This window comes from Callithrix jacchus, chromosome 17 (assembly GCF_049354715.1).
Source record: "Callithrix jacchus isolate 240 chromosome 17, calJac240_pri, whole genome shotgun sequence".
NCBI lineage: Eukaryota > Metazoa > Chordata > Mammalia > Primates > Cebidae > Callithrix > Callithrix jacchus.
In genome coordinates, this window is record NC_133518.1 from 48055622 (window position 1) to 48075608 (window position 19987).

Consider the following 19987-nt stretch of genomic DNA (forward strand, 5'->3'; position numbering starts at 1 on the left):
TTATTTTTTTACTTTTTCTTCACCACCCCTCCCTCCGTTTTGTTTTTAAAACTAGACTCTGTTCCGGTGAGAGCTTGAAGTCCTGATCCGCGTCCATTAAGGCGAGGCCACTTTGAGTCCGAGGACCAGAGGCCGTGGGAACACCCCAGCTTCGACGGGTATGAGGGCGCGGTGCGCTCGAGCCTCCACGCTTACACACAGCCTGTCAGGGCCTTAGAGACCTCGGACTGCTGACCACCGTAGGGAGGTGCGGACCGCGGCCGCGACCCGGCAAAAGCCATCCGCACGCCTGCTGGGCGCGCAGCCACGTTGACTGCTGCAGCCTTCCCCGTTCGGCGAGGGCTAGCCAGTCAGCCGGCGGAGGCTGCGCCCTTTCCGCGCTCGGGATGCGCAGTTCCAGGAGAAAGGCCGCGAGGGCGGGGCTTGGGGCCGGGCGAGGCTATTTCCTCACACCGCGATTAGTCAGGACGAGAGGCCGCGTTCAGGCCAGTGCGCAGCGCCACATGGCGCGACAAAGCCGGGGCCCAGCGTTGGCGGGCACAGAAGCAGTGTAATGCAGGAAGCCTGAGCCCACACTGGGGAAGGATGTGCCAGCTAACGAATGTTTCACCACAGCCCACATGCCTGGGAGAGGGAATTTGAGAGCACGTGGGGGAGGGGCGGCGAGAGCTGTCGGCTCGCAGAGAGCATGCTCCGTCCTGAGAGCCGAAGTGGACAGCCAGGCATGCGCAGTGAGCCCAGGGTGGGTTGGCAGCGGTGAAGGACTGGCGCGAGCGGGCTGATGTGTTTATCCGGTTTTCTGGGTGGGCGGTCAAAGCGCACGCGTAAGGGCGAAAGGCGGCGGCGTTAGGTAGCGGTTTGCGCATGCGTTGACTGAGCCGGTAGCTCTGGGAGGCTGCGGAGGGGGTTCTTAGAGGAGAAGGAGGGGAAAAGGGAAGCGAAGGGAGAGGAAAGGGGGGAGGGGTGAGAGTGTGCTCTGCGCATGCGTGCGAGCGCTAGCGACGACGGCGGCGGGGGAGTCTCGGGGATGACAGTGGCTTTGCCCGTTGGGGTAACGGTCGTCGTCGCCAGCAGGGCCTAAGGCGCGGTACAGCCCGTAGGATCCATTAAAGCCGCAGCAGCCCGGGCCCTACCGACCTGGAGTGGCGCGTGGAGTCGGGGTGAGGGCGGCGAGGCACGGGGAGGGGCCTGCGGCGGGGCCTTGCTGTGTGCGCTGGGCGGCGGCGGCGGGGCCTGGCGGTGTGAGCGCTCGCCTCCCGCGGCTGTGCAGGCGCTGAGGGCGGCGGTAGCCGTCGTGCTCGGCGGAGAAGTCGTCTGTGTGTGCGGCGCCGAAAAGATGGCCGGGCAGTGAGGGGGCGGCGCTTGCGTCTGGTGACCCCGGAGTGTGCGACTAAGGAGCGAGGGGCGCCGCCGAGGCCCTGCCGGGCCTGCTCCCCGCCCCCTCCCGCCAGCCGGCGGCGGCCCGCGCACTTCCTCCCCGGCCCTCCCCTCCGGGTGGGGGACTCTCGCCCGCCTTGCCACCTCAGGGAACGGCGGGCTGCAACCTACGGGGCGGAGAGACAGGGCGCAGCCTGGGCCCCGTGTCCGATATGGAGAGAGCGGCGGCGGCCTCCGCCAGCCGCAACAGCAACCTTCGTCGCCGCCGCGGCGTCTTGCACTAGATCCGGGAAGCCGCCGCCCGACCGTCGTCTTTGCCGTCGCCTCCGCGCCCTGTACTGGGATGGAGTAAGAGGCTCTGCAGCCCGGGAGAAGCGTGCCGCGCCTCGGACCTGGCCGGGGCCTGCTCCCGCGCCCGCCAGCTCGACCTGAGGAGGCGCCTCCGTGTCCGGAGATGCAGCTCGAGCGCAGGCCGCCCGCCGAGCTGCGGGGCTAGACTGAGCGCCGAGTCCCGCCCCGAGCGCCCAAGCCGCCGCGTTCTGTGCTCTGTGGTCGCTCCGGACGAACTCGAACGCTGGTCTCTATTTTTTATATTTTTGATCTGGAAGTCTCAGGGACGGAGGGGCGCCAAGGCCCCATGTGTGGGAGGATTGCTTCAGCTCCACAAACTTGCACGGATTTTGGTTACTTGTTGGGCCAATGGTTCGGGTCTGATTTCTTCCGAATTGGTGCAAATTCGCCATCGTTCTCTGGCTGCTTACAAAGTTGGATCCGGAATTTTTTTTCAACCGGGAGCTATTGGTGTCGAAGTGTCTGCAATGAACCCCGTGAATGCTACTGCTCTCTACATTTCCGCGAGCCGCCTAGTGCTCAACTACGACCCCGGAGACCCCAAGGCGTTTACTGAGATTAACAGGCTCTTGCCTTACTTCCGACAGTCTCTTTCGTGCTGTGTTTGCGGTAAGACGCTTTTTATTGTTCCCTTTTCAATGCTTGTTTTTAAAAAGCGTTCTGGGCAGTGGTAACGTGAGCGGGTTGACGGCCTGGTGGTTGGTATCAAGCTTTTGTTATTTGTGCAGCGCTGTACGGTCATTAGTTTTGAAACTTGCCGAGGGACTTTTGCCCGGCGTTTCGGAAAGGCAGAAAACCCTTTCAGACCGCTTTGTGGAGCGGCCTTAGCGTTCAAAATGGTTTAATTCGCCTCGGTTCATCTGGTGGTTGTGGTGTAAGTGGGGTAAGATGCATGCACAGTGCTGTTTTTTTTTTTTAACCTTTGCCGCGTGAACTGATTTCGTACCTACGGCGGTTAAAAGTGGTTAAACATGATGAAAACATGCACATGTGGCGTGTTTGCATTTCCCCAAACTGGTGTTTTGTGAGGGTGGTGGGCTAAGCTGATGAACCCACAGCTGGAGAACTCGGTGCGGAACTTTCCCCTAGGTTCTTCCACAAATGCTTTGTCGGTTTGACTATTAACAGCCGGGGAAGGCTGGTGCTACTCCAAGTGCTGGTGGGATTTTTACTTACCACGTTTTCATTTTGTGGTTTAATACTTCGGCTTTGTCGAGGGTTATTTTAGATGTTTTTGCTCAAAAAAATATTAACTCGTGTTGGGTGGGATATGTTTAGATTATTTTTAAGATAAAAGAGATATGCTGGCCGGGCGCGGTGGCTCACGCTTGTGATCCCAGCATTTTGGGAGGCCGAGGCGGGCGGATCACGAGGTCAGGAGATCGAGACCATCCTGGTTAACACGATGAAAACTCGTCTCTACTAAAAATACAAAAATTAGCCGGGCGTGGTGCGGTGCGCCTGTAGTACCAGCTACTCGGGAGGCTAAGCCAGGAGAATGACTTGAACCCGGGAGGCGGGGGTTGCAGCCAGCGGAGATCGCGTCAGAGCGATACTCCCGTCTCAAATAATGAAAAAAAAAAAAATACTCTAATTGTTTAAGGAAAATGTCTCAAAAGTGATGCTAATTTGTGTGGTAACTATGCGTTTATAATAATTGCTTTCTTTTCGAAAACCTGGACTGAAACGTAATACAAAAGAAAGGGCAACTGGCAAAGCAGTAATATGTATGCGCCACTTAATATTCTCCAAATGTTAGGGTTATGATGATCCACGTTTAGTCAGAACCCGGAAAATTCAGGCACGTTAAGCCTTCCATTTTATTTAATATTAGATGAAGAGTAATTTGGGACAGTTGTGATTAAAGGGAGAATTAATATTCATTTGAAATTTATCCAGCATTCTGTATATAGATCTGAAACAAGACACTGAATGGTTGAGAAGAGGTGACGATGGTGTTTTTTGCAAGACCGTACTTAATGTCGTAAACATTTAAGTGAGTAAATGATTAAGTGCTACTTTGACTAGTAACTGACACTTAACACCTATATAGAGGAATAGTCGCCCAGGGCAAATCACTTAACTGCCCTGGGCCTCAGTTTCTTGATGTGTAAAATGAGTGTTTTCGGCTAGATTCAGTTTCCTTTTAGCTTAAGTTTTACAAATATAAGTGTATTAAGAATTTGCTTGGTTTCACGGTAACCTCTCACTTTACTCTCACTTTTATGGAGTGTTTTTTAAATGTCCTTACATATTTTAATGGCTTGAGGACTGAGGAAATGGAGCTGCTATAGCTTCCTTCTCCATATACTTTTTTCTTTACCTGTTCGGCCGACCGTGGGGTGCTCCTATGGTGAGGTAGCGGTTAGAGCGAGGACCTACCCTGTCCTACTGAAACAGCATTTGAGAGTGATGTCATTATCAGTTAACATTTGCATAATCTGGTAGGTCCCCTGTTTACCAGATGGGTGAGAGCTAGTTCTCTAAGGGAGAAATGGTAGGTTTGAGTTGGGAAGACCACCACTATCCTAAAACTATTAATAAGAACTAAACAGGTTTTAAGTTCTTATTAATAGCTTTAGGATATAGTGGTGGTGTAATTGAACATTTTTTGAAGTTCTGACCTGGACTTTAAATAATGGCATTAAAGATAAAACTACATTTAAAAGTCCAACTGTAGCTTTTTAATTTTTTGTTAGTCTTGGCAACACTAGGGGAATTTTTCTGACAGTAGGGCTTTCTTATCTCCCATCATCCTGTGGAAAAGATGTGAGTTCTACTTTTCACGTATAACTGAGTACCTGGCATGAGTTTCAGTAATAGGGATGTAGGCTCAGGGTCCCGTCCCCCGTGTCCCCCGTCCCCCCCGTCCCCCCCCCGCCCGCCGCATCTCTTTGGACATAAGTCTTTGGTTTTCAAGAGATAGAAAAAAAAAAAATCAGTTATCCAAAGGAAAAATAAATAAATAAAAAATAAAACATTGATTATTTGAATTCAGCTCCAGCATTTACATATCGTTGTACCAAGTAAGTTTAGACTTTTTTCCTTAGCTCAAAAGCATGAGTGCGTTCAAATTAATGTGTGCATGTTTAATCTTATTTCATGAAGGTAATACACATGTTAAAAAATTAAGTTTACTTCTGTCTTGAAACAGTAGGGAATTTGTTTCAACAGGTCCTGTAGATTTGACCCAATACTACCTTTTCCTTGTTTTATTCAGCTGCCGTTTTACATAATTTCTGTTTTAACTGGAGTAATGTTTTTGCCTTTTTAAATATGCTTTGTATTTTCCTTTAAAAAAATCTTTGTTTTCTTAAGTTTCTTCTTTTTTTTTTGTCAAGGCCTAACTCAACTCCCTGCCTCCTTGGTGAAATCTTCCTTGCTCACTGCAGCAAAAAGCTACCTCTGGCCGGGGGCCTGTAATCGCAGCACTTTGAGAGGCCAAGATGGGCTGATCGTTTGAGATGAGGAGTTGGAGACCAGCCTGGTCCACATAGTGAAACCCCATATCTACAAAAAATACAAAAATTAACTGGGTGTATACAGTAATTTTAGCTGGGTGTGGTGGCCGGTGCCTGTATGCTCAGGTACTTGGGAGGCTGAGGCATATCTCAAGATCTCCTGAGGCAGGAGAATTGCTTGAACCTGGGAGGCAGAGGTTGCCATGAGTGGAGATCTCGCCACTGCACTCCAGGCTGGGAGACGGAGTGAAACTCCATCTCAAAAAAAAAAAAAAAAAAAAAAAGTTGTCTTTGTCCTTTAAACCTTCTGTAACCCTTTGTTCCAGTCATAAGGTATTTTTAACTCCTTTCAGTGCAGTTTCTATAACAGTCTGATTTTCCTGATATATATAATAAACTTCTTAGGGAAGACACCATTTTTTCCTTTACATTTTTGTATTTTTTCTGTTTCACATTCTTTCCTGGTCAATCATTTACATGTGCTTATGTAAATGAGCTTATAGGTGCTTATGACAGCCGCAGAGGAAGAGGTGAGGGAGGGAAAAAGCCCTTCAAACTTTGCAGTTAGGTTAAAATTTGGCTTTTATGCTGTGTAGGTGCATTGCTTTAACTTTTTGCTGCAGTTTTCCTTTATCTCCTTCAAGTTTGTTTCTCTAAATTTGTGTTATATAAGGGCTTATTTTTTAAGTGGTTTGAAAAAACTTTTTATTGAGACAGGATCTTGCTGTGCCATCCTAGCTCACTGCAGCCTTAAATTTCTGGATTCATGCAGTTCTTCACCTCACCCTCCTGATAAGCTAGAACTACAGGCCTTCACTATCATGCCTAGCTAGTTTTTAAAGTTTTTGCAGGGATAGTGTCTTGCTGTGTTGCCCAGTCAGCTCTTGAACTCCTAGGCTCAAGCTGTCCTTGATCTCCCAAAGTGCAGGGATTGCAGGGATTACAGGGGTGAGCCACTCTGTGGCTCTTGGCCTGAAAATCTTTTTTTTTTTTGAGATGGAATCATGCTTTATTTCCCAGGCTGGAATGCAGTGAGGAGATCTTGACTCACTGCAGCCTCCACCTTCCGGTTCAAGTAATTATCCTGCCTCAGCTTCAGGTGTGCGCCACCATGCCCAGCTAATTTTTGTATTTTTAGTGGAGATGGAGTTTTACCATGTTGGCCAGGATGGTCTCTTGACCTCGTGATCCGCCTGGCTCAGCCTCCCAAAGTACTGGGATTACAGATATGAGCCACCGCACCCAACCTTATGGACATTTTTAAGTAAGACTTGAAGGAGAAAACCGTTGGTTTGTGTGAACAGCAGTAAATCGGGTTTATCTGGAAGGAAGAGCCCTTGCCCTATAGTGGTTATTCAGGGGCCTTTTGTGTGGAGAGTTTTGATGCTAGGCTAAGGAATGTGACATTTATTCTATAGACCTGTTTCTTTTCTTTTTAAAAAATATGTTCTGCAGGCCACCTGAGTCAAAATCACCTAAAAGCTTATTAAAATCGGGATTCCTAATCATCACACCAGACGGAGCGAATTACAATCTCTGTGGACCAGCCCTTCTGATCTGCATTTTAACTGCCCATCTTGATTGGAATGGGGATTTGCAAATCAGTGTTATAAGCATTTGGAAAGTATTTAAGTAGGATAGTGAATTGAAATTGTTTTAGAAAAGATTAACTTGGAGACTGTGCCCTATAATCCTAGCACTTTGGGAGCTCAAGGCCAGCTGATCACGAGATCTGGAGATCAACACCATCCTGGCCAACGTGGTGAAACTGCTAAAAATACAAAAATTAGCTGGGTGAGCTGGCACATGCCTGATAATCACAGCTATTCAGCAGGCTGAGGCAGGGGAGGCAGAGATTGCAGTGAGTGAGATGGAGCCACTGCCTTCCAGACTAGGTGACAGAGCAAGACTCCACCTCAAAAAAAAAAAAAAAAAAATTGGGGGGTCAAATACTTATTTGCTTTTTTAAAATTTGAGATGGAATATCGCTCTGTTGCCCAGGCTGGAGTGCATGGTGCCATCTCAGCTCACTGCAGCCTCCATCTCCCGGGTTCAAGTGATTCTCCTCCCTCAACCTCAGGAGTAGCTGGGACTACAGGCATCCACCACGCCCAGCGAATTTTTTTTTTTTTTTTGTATTTTTAGTAGAGACAGGGTTTCACCATATTGACCAAGCTGGTCTTGAACTCTGACGTCAGGCAATTTTCTCACTTTGGCCTCCCAGAGTGCTAGGATTTCAGGCGTGAGCCACTGTGCCTGGCAAAATACGGTTTGTTTGATTGGAGTCTCTAATAACAGGATTCTTTAATGACGCTTGAATACAGTGGTGGGAGTAAAAAGAAAGGGAACAACATAAAATGGGAACATTTAATCATTCTTACGGTTATGAGAACATTTTAATTATTTGAAATCTGTTGTGTTATCTTTGTCACAGTTGGGCTTATCTTGTTATGAATGGATTAAATGAGAAGTTTCCTGGTCTTCAATTGGGAAGTATGTCTAGCACAGTGCTTTCACATAATATATACTTGATAAAATGTACAGCTAATCCTTCATATCTGTGGGTTCTGCATTCGTGGATTCAACCAACCTTGGATCTAAAATATTAGGAAGAAAGTTGTGACTGTACTGAACATGTGTAGACATTTCTTTTGGTCATGATTCCCTAAGCAGTACAGTATAGCAAGTGCTTTATAGTATTACATTGTTTAGGTATTGTAAGTAATCTAGAGATGATTTAAAACAGCAGTCCTCTACCTTTTTGGTGCTAGGGACTGGTTGCATGGATGACTCTTTTTTCCACAGGGTGGGGGATGGTTTCAGGATGATTCAAGCACATTACATTTATTGTGTACTTTATTATTATTACATTGTAGTGAAATAATGAAATAATTACACAATTCACTATAATGTAGAATTAGTGGGAGCCCTGAGCTTGTTTCCTGAAAGGGTCCCATCTGAGAGTGGTAGGAGACAGTCACAGATCATACAGCATTATTCTCATAAGGAGTGTGCAGCCTAGACCCTTTGGGTGCACAATTCACTATAGAGTTTGTGCTCTTAGGAGAATCTTATGCAGAGCTCAGGTGGTAATTCGAGCATTGGGGAGTGGCTGTAAATACAGATGAAGCTTTGTTTGCTCCACCCGGCTCACTTCATGCTGTGCAGCCTGGTCCATGGGCTGGTACTTGGGGATCCCTGAATAAAAAGAACAGAGAAGGATATGCATAGGTTATGTGCAAATATTAAGTCATTTTATATCAAGGACTTAAATATCTGCAGATTTTGGTATTCAAGTGAGATACTGGAACCAGTCACCCATGGGTATCTAGGGACAACTATACAATGGTGATGAAGAACTGACAAAATCTGGCAGTTTGATAGAGGCACATGGGAAAGACTGAAGGAAAAACTAAGTCAAAGGGTGACTTAGTTCGTATCAGAAATGAAGTAAGGAAGGATATTGACTTTTGGGGAACCTGAAGAGTTGGGGTAGTCTGGGTTTGAAATAATGTAAGGACAGCCCAGTTAAAACACTCTTCGGGGATTTTAGCAGTATGGTATTGGCAATTGAGCTGAATATTCTGCAGAATAGCCAAGCCATTGTTTGATGACTTTTTTTTAGAAAACCTTTTTTTCTTTTGGCTTCCATTTTACCTATATCACCTTCTCTATATGTAATTTTCTTCATTAATTTTAGTTTTGTCCTCTGGATAATTTCAGAAAGCCTTTGGTACAGTTTTGCTTTTCAACTGTTGGAAGACAGTTTTTGTCATTCCTGAGAAGTTGTGTCCTGGCTGAGTGTGGTGGCTCACATCTGTAATCCCAGCCCTTTGGAAGGCGGAGGTGGGTGGGTCATCTGAGGTCAGGAGTTAGAGACCAGCCTGGCCAAGGTGGCGAAACCCCGTCTTTACTAAAAATACAAAAATTAGCCTGGTGTGGTGGTGCATGCAGGAGAATTGCTTGAACCCAGGAGGTGGAGGTTGCAGTGAGCTGAAATTGTGCCATTTCACTCCAACCTGGGCAACAGTGAGTTTCTGCCTCAAAAAAAAAAAAAAAAAAAGTTATGTCGTAAATTATTCTGGTAGCATCCTTTAGTTTTCTCTAAAAGTGTGATTTTTGTGTTTATATCTGGAGCATTTTAGATTTGATTAGAGATGAGATTATCTTCTATGATGACTTGGACAAATTAGTTTTTCTATTTCATTTGTAACATAAGGTTGTTGAACTAGAGCCGACATTTGCAGTGGCCCAATCTTGGCTCACTGCAGTGTCCACCTCCCAGTTTAAGCGATTCTCTTGCCTCAGTCTCTTGAGTAGCTGGAATTACAGGTACTTGCCATCATGCCTGGCTAATTTTTTTTTCTTTTTGGTATTTTTGTAGAGATGGGATTTCACCATGTTAGTCAGGCTAGCCTCAAACTCCTGACCTCAGGTAATCTGTCTGCCCTGCCTCCCTAAGTGCTGGGATTGCAGGGGTGAGCCACTTCGCCCGGCTCTGAACCATAGAATTCTAATGATGTTGTGATCTTCAGTTGTTTTGCGAAATCTTATTACCCAGCTACGAGTCAGGATTGCTTTATGTTGTTCGGCCATTAGAGTTGTTGGTTCATCATGTTTCTGGTCAATTGAAACATTTTTACAAGTTAGTCAATAGTATTGTTCACGGTCTCCTCTATCTTTACAGACTTTTAGTAGTTGTGTCAGTTATTGAGGGAGTGATGTTGAAATCTCAACTATATGTTTTCAGTTTCTCTTTTTAGTGTTTTATCAGTTTTTGCTTCATGTATTTTGAAGCTGTTGGTAGGTTTATGAAACCTTTCTGAACTTATGGAATATAGTTAGAATAACTACCATTTTAATAACTTCAATTTCTAGCCTGGGCAACATGTCCAAACCCTATCTCTACAAAAAATACAAAAATTAGCTGGATGTGGTGGCACGTGCCTGTAGTCCCAGCTACTTGAAAGGCTGAGGTGGGAGAATTGCTTGAGCCCAGGAGACAGAGGTTGCAGTGATCTGAGATCACACCACTCCACTCCAGCCTGGGTGACAGAGTGAGATCTTGTCTCCAAAAAAAAACTTTCACTTTAAAAATTTTTTTGTAGAGATGGGGTCTCCCCTGTGTTGCCCAAACTGGTCTTGAACTCTTGGCCTCACGTGATCCTCCTACCTTAAGCCTCCCAAAGTGCTGGTGTTATGGGAGTGAGCCATCACATTGTCTTAATGTAATTTTCATTTTTAATGTTTTTGTTTACTAATTGTATAGTCTGTTTCATTCTTGGGTTTGTTGCTCAGACTGGTTTTTCCTCTCATCATGGGTTATATATTCCTGCTTCTTCCATGGCCTGGTTAATTTTGATTGGATGCCTGCTATTGTGAGTTTTACCTTGTAAAATTTTACCTTGTTGCTGGATATTTTTGTACTATAAATATTTTTGACCTTTGTTTTGGGATAAGGTTAAGTTACTTGGAGACTGTTTGATCCTTTCAAGGCTTGTTTTCAAGCTTTTGTTCAGCAGAGTCACAACAGCCTTTAGGGACTAGTTTTTCCACGCTACTGAGGCAGGAACCTTCTGACTACTCATCTGATGCCTTGTGAGATTTCTCACTTTGAGTAGTGGGAGGAGGAATTACTCTGCTGCCTGCTTCTTCATTTATGGGGATTGTTTCCACTGTTTCTTTCTGGGGCTTCTCTGGTAGCTTCCTTTACACGCATGTACTAATTAATAAGTACTCAGCTGAAGACTTGAGAGTGGTATACCACTCTGGACCTGTTTCTCTGTGCAGGTCTGTCATCTCTGTACTCTGCTCTGAGAAGTCCAGCTGTCTTGGCTTCCAGCGCTCCTCAACTCAGGGAAGCTCTCCTCCTCTCCTCCCCCACCAATCCAGGCTTTGGATTCTCCTTCCTGGTGCCTTTTGACCTGAAAAGTATTCCCAGGAAATAAGTTGGAACAGTTGTAGGGTTTATATTTGTTCCCCCTTCCAGGGATCACTGTCCCGTTCTGTCTGTTGGTCAGTATTTGAAAGCTTGTTGTTCTCTCCTGTTTTTTAGTTATTTCAGTTAGGAGAGTAAATCTGATTATTCTCTTTTTGTCTGGAAGCAGAGTAAGATCACATTCTAAACCTACGTTTTATACAAAGCCACTAGCCATATGTGACAATTTAAATTTTGTTTAATTAAACGTAAATAAAATTTAAAATCCTGGTCTTCCATTATCCTTAGCAACATTGTAAGTGCTCAGTAGCCACATGTGGGTAATGGCTACCTTATTGGACACTGCAGATATAAAACATTTCCATTGTTGCATAAACTTGTACTGGACAGTGTTGCAACAATTAAAGAACTTAGATTTGTTCTTGAAAGCTGTGTGAAGATTGAAAGCTGCCTTCAGTGTTTTCATCTTGTTTTTCAAGTTTTCATTAAAAAAATTTTTTTTAAATGTTTTCTTCTGACCACTTAAGTTTTGATTTTAAGACATTGAGCTGGATGGGGTTATGAACAAATTTTTGGAGCTTACCCTTTACAAACCTCTAGAACAATTTCTTCAACTTAGTGATCAGGTTCAAGAAGATATTTCAGTGTTCCTGTAGTAAAAGCACTTCTGTTATTTTAGAAAAAGAGATAAAACATTTTAACTATTTATCTTCCTTTAAAATGAGGTAATTTGAAGAGATGTCAAATGGGCATGAGACAAATAGTGATGCCATAACGAGTTGGTAATTCAGCTTAATTCTTCCTTCGTGAAGGTTTCATATTGTTTTAGTCTTAGTCACGTATTTTATTGAGTCTTACTTGTGTTGTTTCAGTTCTTCATATATCCATTCAATAGACCAACAGAGACAAGAACCATTAAAAAAGTCGGTAATGAAATACTTGATGATGAGCATACAAACGTAAATGATTCTAAATATTTGGTTCATGATTTTTGTTACTCTTTATCCTTTTTTTTTTTTTTTTAATTTGGAGTTTCTGTTGCACAGGCTGGAGTGCAGTGGCATGATCTCCGCTTACTGCAGCCTCTACCTCCTGGGTTCAAACAGTTCTCCTGCCTCGGTCTCCCAAATAGCTGGGGTTACAGGCATGCACCACCACACCTGGCTAATTTTTTTTTTTTTTATTTAATTTAATACAAATAGGGTTTTGCCGTGTTGGTCAGGCTGGTCTCGAACTCCTGACCTCGGTTGATCCACCCACCTCGGCCTCCCAAAGTACTAGGATTACAGACTTGAGTCCTGCCAACTCTTTTTTTCTTTTTAAGTTGTCTGTGTTGATATCCTTGTATCTCAACAGGTTCTTGGTAATATTTCAAAAAGCAATGTTAAAAAGAGAAAATACAGTGCTACCCAGGATTGCTTTCTCTTTTTAGAGACCAGAGACTATTCTGTTCATACTTGGAATGTGTTATTCGAAGTGTTTGTAGTTGCCAGTTTGAAGCCACTTTTAGCTTATCTCACTTACTAACAAAATGCAAAAATTGCTAAAAAAAATTTCTTGACTGGGAGCGGTGGCTCACGCCTGTAATCCCAGCATTCTGGGAGGCTGAGGTGGGAGGATCATCTGAGGTTGGGAGTTTGGGACCAGCCTGACCAACTTGGAGAAATAGTCATTACCAAAAATATAAAATTAGCCAGGTGTGATGGCACATGGCTGTAGTCCCAGCTACTCGGGAGGCTGAGGCAGGAGAATTGCTTGAACTTGGGAGGCAGAGGTTGCACTGAGCCGAGATTGTGCTATTGCACTCCAGCCTGGGCAGCAAGAGTGAAACTCCGTCTCAAAAAAAGAAAAAAGAAAAAAAATTCTTAATAGAAAACAGAAGAAGTCCAAATATCAGGGCACATAGGCAGTTTTGCCTGTGTAATATATTACATTTTAGCTTACATTTTTAACATTCGTAAGTTTACAAACAAGGTAGGCCATTTTATTGATTGATTGATTGATTGATTGTGATGGAGTTTCACTCCTGTTGCCCAGGCTGATGTGCAAGGGCGCAATCTCAGCTCATTGCAACCTCCGACTCCCAGCTTCAGGCAATTTTCCTGCCTCAGCCTCCAGAGTAGTTGGGATTATAGGCATGTACCACAATGCTCTGCTAATTTTGTATTTTTAGTAGAGACCGGGTTTCTCCATGTTGGTCAGGCTGGTCTTGAACTCCCAACCTCAGGTGATCGTCCACCTTGGCCTCTTAAAGTGCTGAGATTACAAGCATGACCCACTGTGCCCAGCCACCATTTTAGTTTCATTCTTATTTTTAATTTTTTTTAGAGACAGAGTCTTGCTCTGTAGCCTAGGCTGGAGTGCAGTGGTGCGATCTTAGCTCACTGCAATGTCTGCCTCCTGGGTTCAAGTGATTCTTTGGCTTCAATTTCCTGAGTAGGTGCCTTGGCCTCCCAAAGTGCTGTGATTACAGGCTTGAGCCACCATGCCCAGCCTAAGATATGCCATTTTAAAGTAGCTATGTCACCACAATGGATTTTAAAATTAACTTTAGATAAAAAATTGTCTTTGTATGCTATGTTAAAATGATCTTTATAATACAATCTTGAGTAATATGCTGATTAAAAGTAGTTTTTCCCCCCTTAAAATAATTTCATCACATTTGCTACTTAAATGATGAAATTATTAGAAAAATTCCTCAGGAGTTCTTATTACTGTTGAAGATGACTTCAAGGGAAGAAAAGTTACAATATTCCTAATTCTGGTTGTTCATCAGAATTTGGGAAGCCTTTAAAAAATATACATTCCTCACTGGGCTGGATTCATGCCTGTAATCCCAGCACTTGAGATTCCAAAGCAGGTGGATTGCTTGAACCTAGGAGTTCAAGACCACTCAGGGCAACATAGTGAGACCTTGTCTCTACCAAAAAATAGAAAATTAGTCAGAGGCGGTGGTGCCTGCCTGTAATCCCAGATACTCGGGAGTCCGAGGTGCGGGGATTGCTTGAACCCAGGAGGTTAAGGCAGCATTGAACGACTAAAAAGAAAAAGTGAACAAAACGAACACCTGTGACCAAATTTGAACACATGATTATAGCTAATTGGGAGGCTGAGATGGGAGGATTGCTTGAGCCTTGGAGATTGAGGCTATGGTGAATTCTGATTGTGCCACTATTTTCCAGTCTGGGTGACAGAGTGGGACCTTGTCTCTTAAAAAAAGAGAGAAAAGAAACCCAACAAAAAACACTACATTCCTGGGCAGCATCCCCATATTGGAGTAGGCCATGCGATTCTGATAATCATTGATGGTTGTAGTGCTGTCTTGGAATACTGTGTGTGTGAAGTTAAAAAAAGTGTGTGCCAGCTGGGCGCAGTGGCTCAGGCCTGTAATCCCAGAATTTGGGGAGGCCAAGTCAGATGGATCATCTGAGGTCAGGAGTTTGAGACCAGCCTGGCCCACATGGTGAAACCCTGTCTCTACTAAAAATAAAACATGTTAGCTGGGTGTGGTGGTGGGCGCCTGTAATCCCAGCTGCTCGGGGATGCTGAGTCAGGAGAATTGATTGAATCTGGGAGGCGGAGGTTGCAGTGAGCTGAGGTTGCACCACTGCACTCCAGCCTGGGTGACAGAGTGAGACCCTGTCTCACAAACAAACAAACAAAAAAATGGAAAGAAAAAAAGGTGTGTGCCAGTAAATTTAAGCAATGCTGTCTTAAGGTTTTTAACAGCTATAGAATATTCAGTTTTAAGATGCTAATGTGTCTTAAGATGGCTCTCTAAGAGGGTAATAAAGTAAACCTTCTGGTTCTATGGCACACCAGTTTGGGAAATTTGGATCTAGATTTACATTGGTTTATTGGTTTGTTCAGCTATGAAGCAACTTAATTTTGCCTAATCGATCAGCCTGTATTATCGTATTGGTAATAATTTCATGGGTAACCATCATAGCTTTGCTAAAATAGGAAAATAATGGAATATTATAAAAGTGCTCTGTAACCACAAACATTCTATAAAAGTCTCCCCTAATTAGTTATTAAGATAAATGGTGTCTGGCACTCTCTTTTTGTTCTTAGTAGAATATGAAATGAGGCATGGCTTGAGGATATCAATATGTTGTGGGTCTGAGTGGTTATACATCATCCATTTAATAATCTCTATGAGTTTTTTTTTTAGTGGTAGTTGACTAGTGAAATTTATCTTATATAAAGTACTGACCTATCATCCAAAGATGATGCAGTACAAAAGTAAAGAAACTCTGAAGTTTAATCATTCAGGTTTTTGGTAAATAACTTGGCTTGAGTAATGTTTATACTTTTAAAATTGTGGTGTTTAACTGTTCTTTTTCTTTTTTCTTTTCTTTTTTTCTGAGACAGAGTCTCGTTCTGTCACAAGGCTGGAGTGCAGTGGCCCGATCCCGGCTCACTGCAACTTCCGTTTTCCAGTTTCAAGCAACTCTTCTGCCTCAGCCTTCCGAGTAGCTGGGAGTACAGGCACACACCATGACGCACGGCTAATTTTTTGTACTTTTAGTGGAGACGGGGTTTCACCATGTTGGCCACGATGGTCTCGATCTCTTGACCTCGTGATCCACCCGCCTCGGCCTCCCAAAGTGCTGGGATTACAGGCTTGAGCCACTGCGCCCGGCCAAGATGTACATATTTGTATAGTCAGATTCTCAGAGGGGTCTGTGTCTCACTAAAGATGACTCAGGGTTACTGAAAGGGAGTAAGGAGAGTAGATCCTATTAAGGAAACGTGGGAAATACTAAAGTTGATGAGGAGACAGAAGAGGATATAGAGGAGATGAGGGAGATAGTGTTAGGGGAGAAGGGAGGGGAGCATTTCAAGGAAGAATAATGAACCAGAAAGGCCCACTAGATTTGGGATTAGCAATTTTTGCCTTTCATTAGAAGACTGATTCTGGTGAGAACCTTCAGCATAGGAACAACTGGATAGGGAGTTGCTATAGGCAGGAAGGTTGAAGGTGGAAGTGAGAGAGGGTATAAATAACATTAGTAACCGGGTGGGGAGTATGGGAGGTATGCGAGCCAAAGCATTAGAGGGAGAGAAGGGTTTACCTAGGAGGTAAGAAGAGAAGGGTACTGTGTGTGTTTGTGTTGTAGGGGATTGAGTATGAGTAAGATGAGAGGTAGAGAGAGGGAGAATAGTGAAATATTTAAATCTACCAGTAAATTTGGAAGCATGATGGAAGCATCAGAAAATTGACGTAAGTAGAAATATTCAAGCTTTCATTGGACTTTATTTTGTCACATTTGTAGAAAATTTCTACATACAGGCCAGGTGTGGTGGCTCACACCTGTAATCCTAGCCCTTTTGGAGGCCAAGGTGGGTGCCCCGCTTGAGCCAGGAGTTCTGGTTCCAACTACTCAGGAGGCTGAGGTAGGAGAATTGCTTGAACCCCAGGAGGTTGATGCTGCAGTGAGGCATGATCATAACACTGTACCTCATCATCATCATAAGTGACTAGGCAACAGAGCAAGTCCCAGTCTACCAAGAAAAAATTTTTTTCAACATGCAAAGTAGAATATAACTTTCACATACCTATCAAGTCAACATGATACCTAATGAAATGATACTCAAATCTAAGACTTTTGATACACCCTTTATAGACCTAGCCATGTGTCTTGGAATCATCAAATTTTACAGCTGAAAAGAACCTAGACATTTAGTTAATAGCTTTAAGAAACTGAGGACCAAATCTGTTAGAAGCACACTATTATTATTTATGACATTGTTTTACTCAAAATTTGTTAGACTTGGACAATTATAGAATTGCTGATGGTAGTGGATGCCATGATGCAGTACCCAAATCCCCACTTAAGGATTAAAGAACTTCATTCTTTTAGCTAGTGGGTTGTTGCGAACTGAACGCGAGCCCAGGAATCTCGTCCAGCAAGAGGGTCCCAAACCTGGAAGAGAGCGTGCGCTGGAAAAAAAGGAGATAGAAAAGGCGAGGTCTGGAGGGCTACATGCGCTATGCTCATGCAGCAATTTTATTTTTGCAATGTGTTTCATTATATACTTTTCTGAAGTTAAAGTTGTTTACACCAGATTAACGTACTTAAGTTACAGTAAGCAAGTTACACCCAGTAAGTAAGTTAAGCCCAGTAAGTAGGCTATGCCCAGTAAGTAGGTTACTTCCAGTAAGTAGGTTACTCCCAATAGGTCAAGGTAAGTAGATTACAGTCACGCCCTGTAAGCCATGGTAAGTAAGTTACAGTTACACCCAGTAAGTTACGGTAAGTAAGTTACCAAGTGTAAATACTTAAGTTAATATTTTACAATGAAGGTAACAAGGGTCCAAAATGAACACAATCAAGCAATAAACCATAAGAAGCCAAAAGTGGACACATTGCCTCCCAAGTCCTCATATCCATAAAGTAATGTCTATTAATTATTTAGAATAACATAGTCCCTCTTGGTTCTTGCTTTCCCTCAGCTCGACTCCCCCGACCGGGGATCTGTGTCAGGGCTCAAGCTCACCGTATGGCGAGGCCCATTTCCTAGGGGCCTCACACAGGAGTGATCCCCACAGGTCTCCCTTAGTGGGTGTACTGTTGAGACTGTGAGACCTGTCTGGGAATCGTCCTTGGCTGAAAAGAGCAAACTCGTTCAAGGTCACGTGCTGAGAGTAGCCTGCATCAAGGTTCTGGTTCATTAAAGTACCTGCCTCCTTGCATCCAGCATAGGACAACCCTAAGGAGTCATTGAGGTTTTAGAATTTCTGTTGGGTCATCTTTGGCCTTTGTTGTGAGTACATCCCAGCCCCTTTCTTTCTCCCTTTACAAGTAATAATCCTGAGAGCAACCCTTGATAAACTTTGTGCACACTAACCTGTCCTAAGAGTTTGCATGGCCAGGGATCTGATTTCTAGCAGTGACTAACTTTACAGTTCCTTTTGATTTGTAACAGAGCAATGACTTGCTAAAGTTTTTATTTATTTTTTTTGAGACAGTCTTGCTCTGTCACCAGGCTGGAGTACAGTGGCATGATCCCGGCTCACTGCAGCTTCCATATTCCGGTTTCAAGCAGTTCTCCTGCCTCAGCCTCCCGAGTAGCTGGGACTACAGGCACTCACCACCACGCGTGGCTAATTTTTTGTATTTTGAGTAGAGATGGGGTTTCACCATGTTGGCCAGGATGGTCTTGATCTCTTGACCTCATGATCCGTCCACCTGCCTCGGCCTCCCAAAGTGCTGGGATAACAGGCATGAGCCACCATGCCTGGCTGACTTGCTAAACTTTTAAGGATCTAACATGCCTCATTTTTTTCATGTTTGTGAGACATAACCAGGTAAATGTTGAGTAATAGGACACGTTTTGGGATGGAGCAAAAAGTAGAATACTTTCTCAAATATATTGAACAAATACTGGCATATAATTGGCTTCTTTTCCCTCCCATCATTGTTAGGGTTCTCCTGCCTCTTTTTACATCCTTTTATAAATTAGAGGAGTATCCCCTTGCCAGTTTGACATTTGGCTTATACTCCTTTTTTGGCCTAATTTGAGTTATTTAAAAATATGGACAAAGTTTTTTTCTTTTTGGTTATCCTGTAGAAAATGGAAAGCTGTGAAGTATATTTGAAACAAATATGGTTAGATTGAGCCTGTATTGAAAGGCCTTGCACTTCAGTCACATAGTAGAGTGACTGTAGTCAACAATGATTTAATTTTTGTTTTGTTTTGTTTTTGAGATGGATTTTTACTCTTGGCTCCCAAGCTGGAGTACAGTGGTGCGACCTCGGCTGACTGCAACCTCCACCTCCTGGGCTAAAGTGATTCTCCTACTTCAGCCGCTGGAGTAGATGGGATTACAGGCATGTACCACCATGCCCGCCTAATTTTTTTTTTTTTAAGTAGAGATGGAGTTTCACCATGTTGGCCAGGCGAGTCTCAAACCCCTGACCTCAGGTGATCCACCTGCCTCAGCCTCCCAGAGTGCTGGGATTATAGGTATGAGCCACTGTGCCTGGGTGACTTTTTTTTGTTTTGAGATGGAGTTTTGCTCTTGTTGCCCAGGCTGGAGTGCAGTGGTGTGATCTCGGCTCACTGTAACCTCTGCCTCCCGGGTTCAAGCGATTCTCCTGCCTCAGCCTCCTGAATAGCTGGGATTACAGACATGTGCCACCACGCCTGGCTAAGTTTATATTTTTAGTAGAGACTGGCTCTCTGTGTTGGTCAGGCTGGCCTTGAACTCCTGACCCCAGGTGATCCACCAACCTTGACCTCCCAAAGATACGGGATTACAGGCATTGAGCCACCATACCCAGCCAATTTATATATATATATTTATTTTTGAGACAGTCTTGCTCTGTTGCCATGCGACAGGCTGGAGTGCAGTGGTGCGATCTCGGCTCACTGCGGCTTCCACCTCCTGGGTTCAAGCAATTCTCCTGCCTCAGCCTCCCGACTAGCTGGGACTACAGGTGTGCGCCACCATGCCCAGCTAATTTTTCTATTTTTTTAGTAGAGATGGGGTTTCACCATGTTGGCCAGGATGGTCTTGATCTCTTGACCTTGTGATCTACCTGCCTTGGCCTCCCAAAGTGCTGGAATTAAAGGCGTGAGCCACTACGCCCAGCCCGATTTTATTTTATTTTTAACAGAGTCTTGTTCTGTTGCCCAGGCAGGAGTTCCATGGCGTGATCTTGGCTCACTGCAACCTCTGTCCCTTGGGCTCACATGATAAGTGCCTCAGCCCGACTAGCTGGGATTATAGGCACCTGCTGCCATGCCTGGCAACTTTTTGTGTTTTTAGTAGACACAAGGGGTCACCGTTTTGGCCAGGATGGCCTTGAACTCCTGACCTCAACTGATCCACCCACCTCAGTCTCCTAAA

At 44.4% G+C, this 19987-nt stretch overlaps 1 protein-coding gene across 2 annotated transcripts in view; it reads left to right on the forward strand.

Annotated features, from left to right (window-relative positions):
• The first annotated feature begins 460 nt into the window (after window positions 1–460).
• MSL2 (MSL complex subunit 2) overlaps window positions 461–19987 on the forward strand; it is a 38657-nt gene continuing 19130 nt past the window's right edge. The window contains exon 1 of one of the 2 annotated variants that reach the window (XM_017965838.4): window positions 461–742. Coding sequence is in view for 1 of the 2 variants with exons in the window: in XM_002759590.7 (XP_002759636.1) it covers window positions 2196–2337 (142 nt within the window). In the remaining variant the exon portion in view is untranslated. Of the gene's footprint in view, window positions 743–980; window positions 2338–19987 lie in introns of those variants that run through there. The other variant, XM_002759590.7, reaches the window with a different exon arrangement.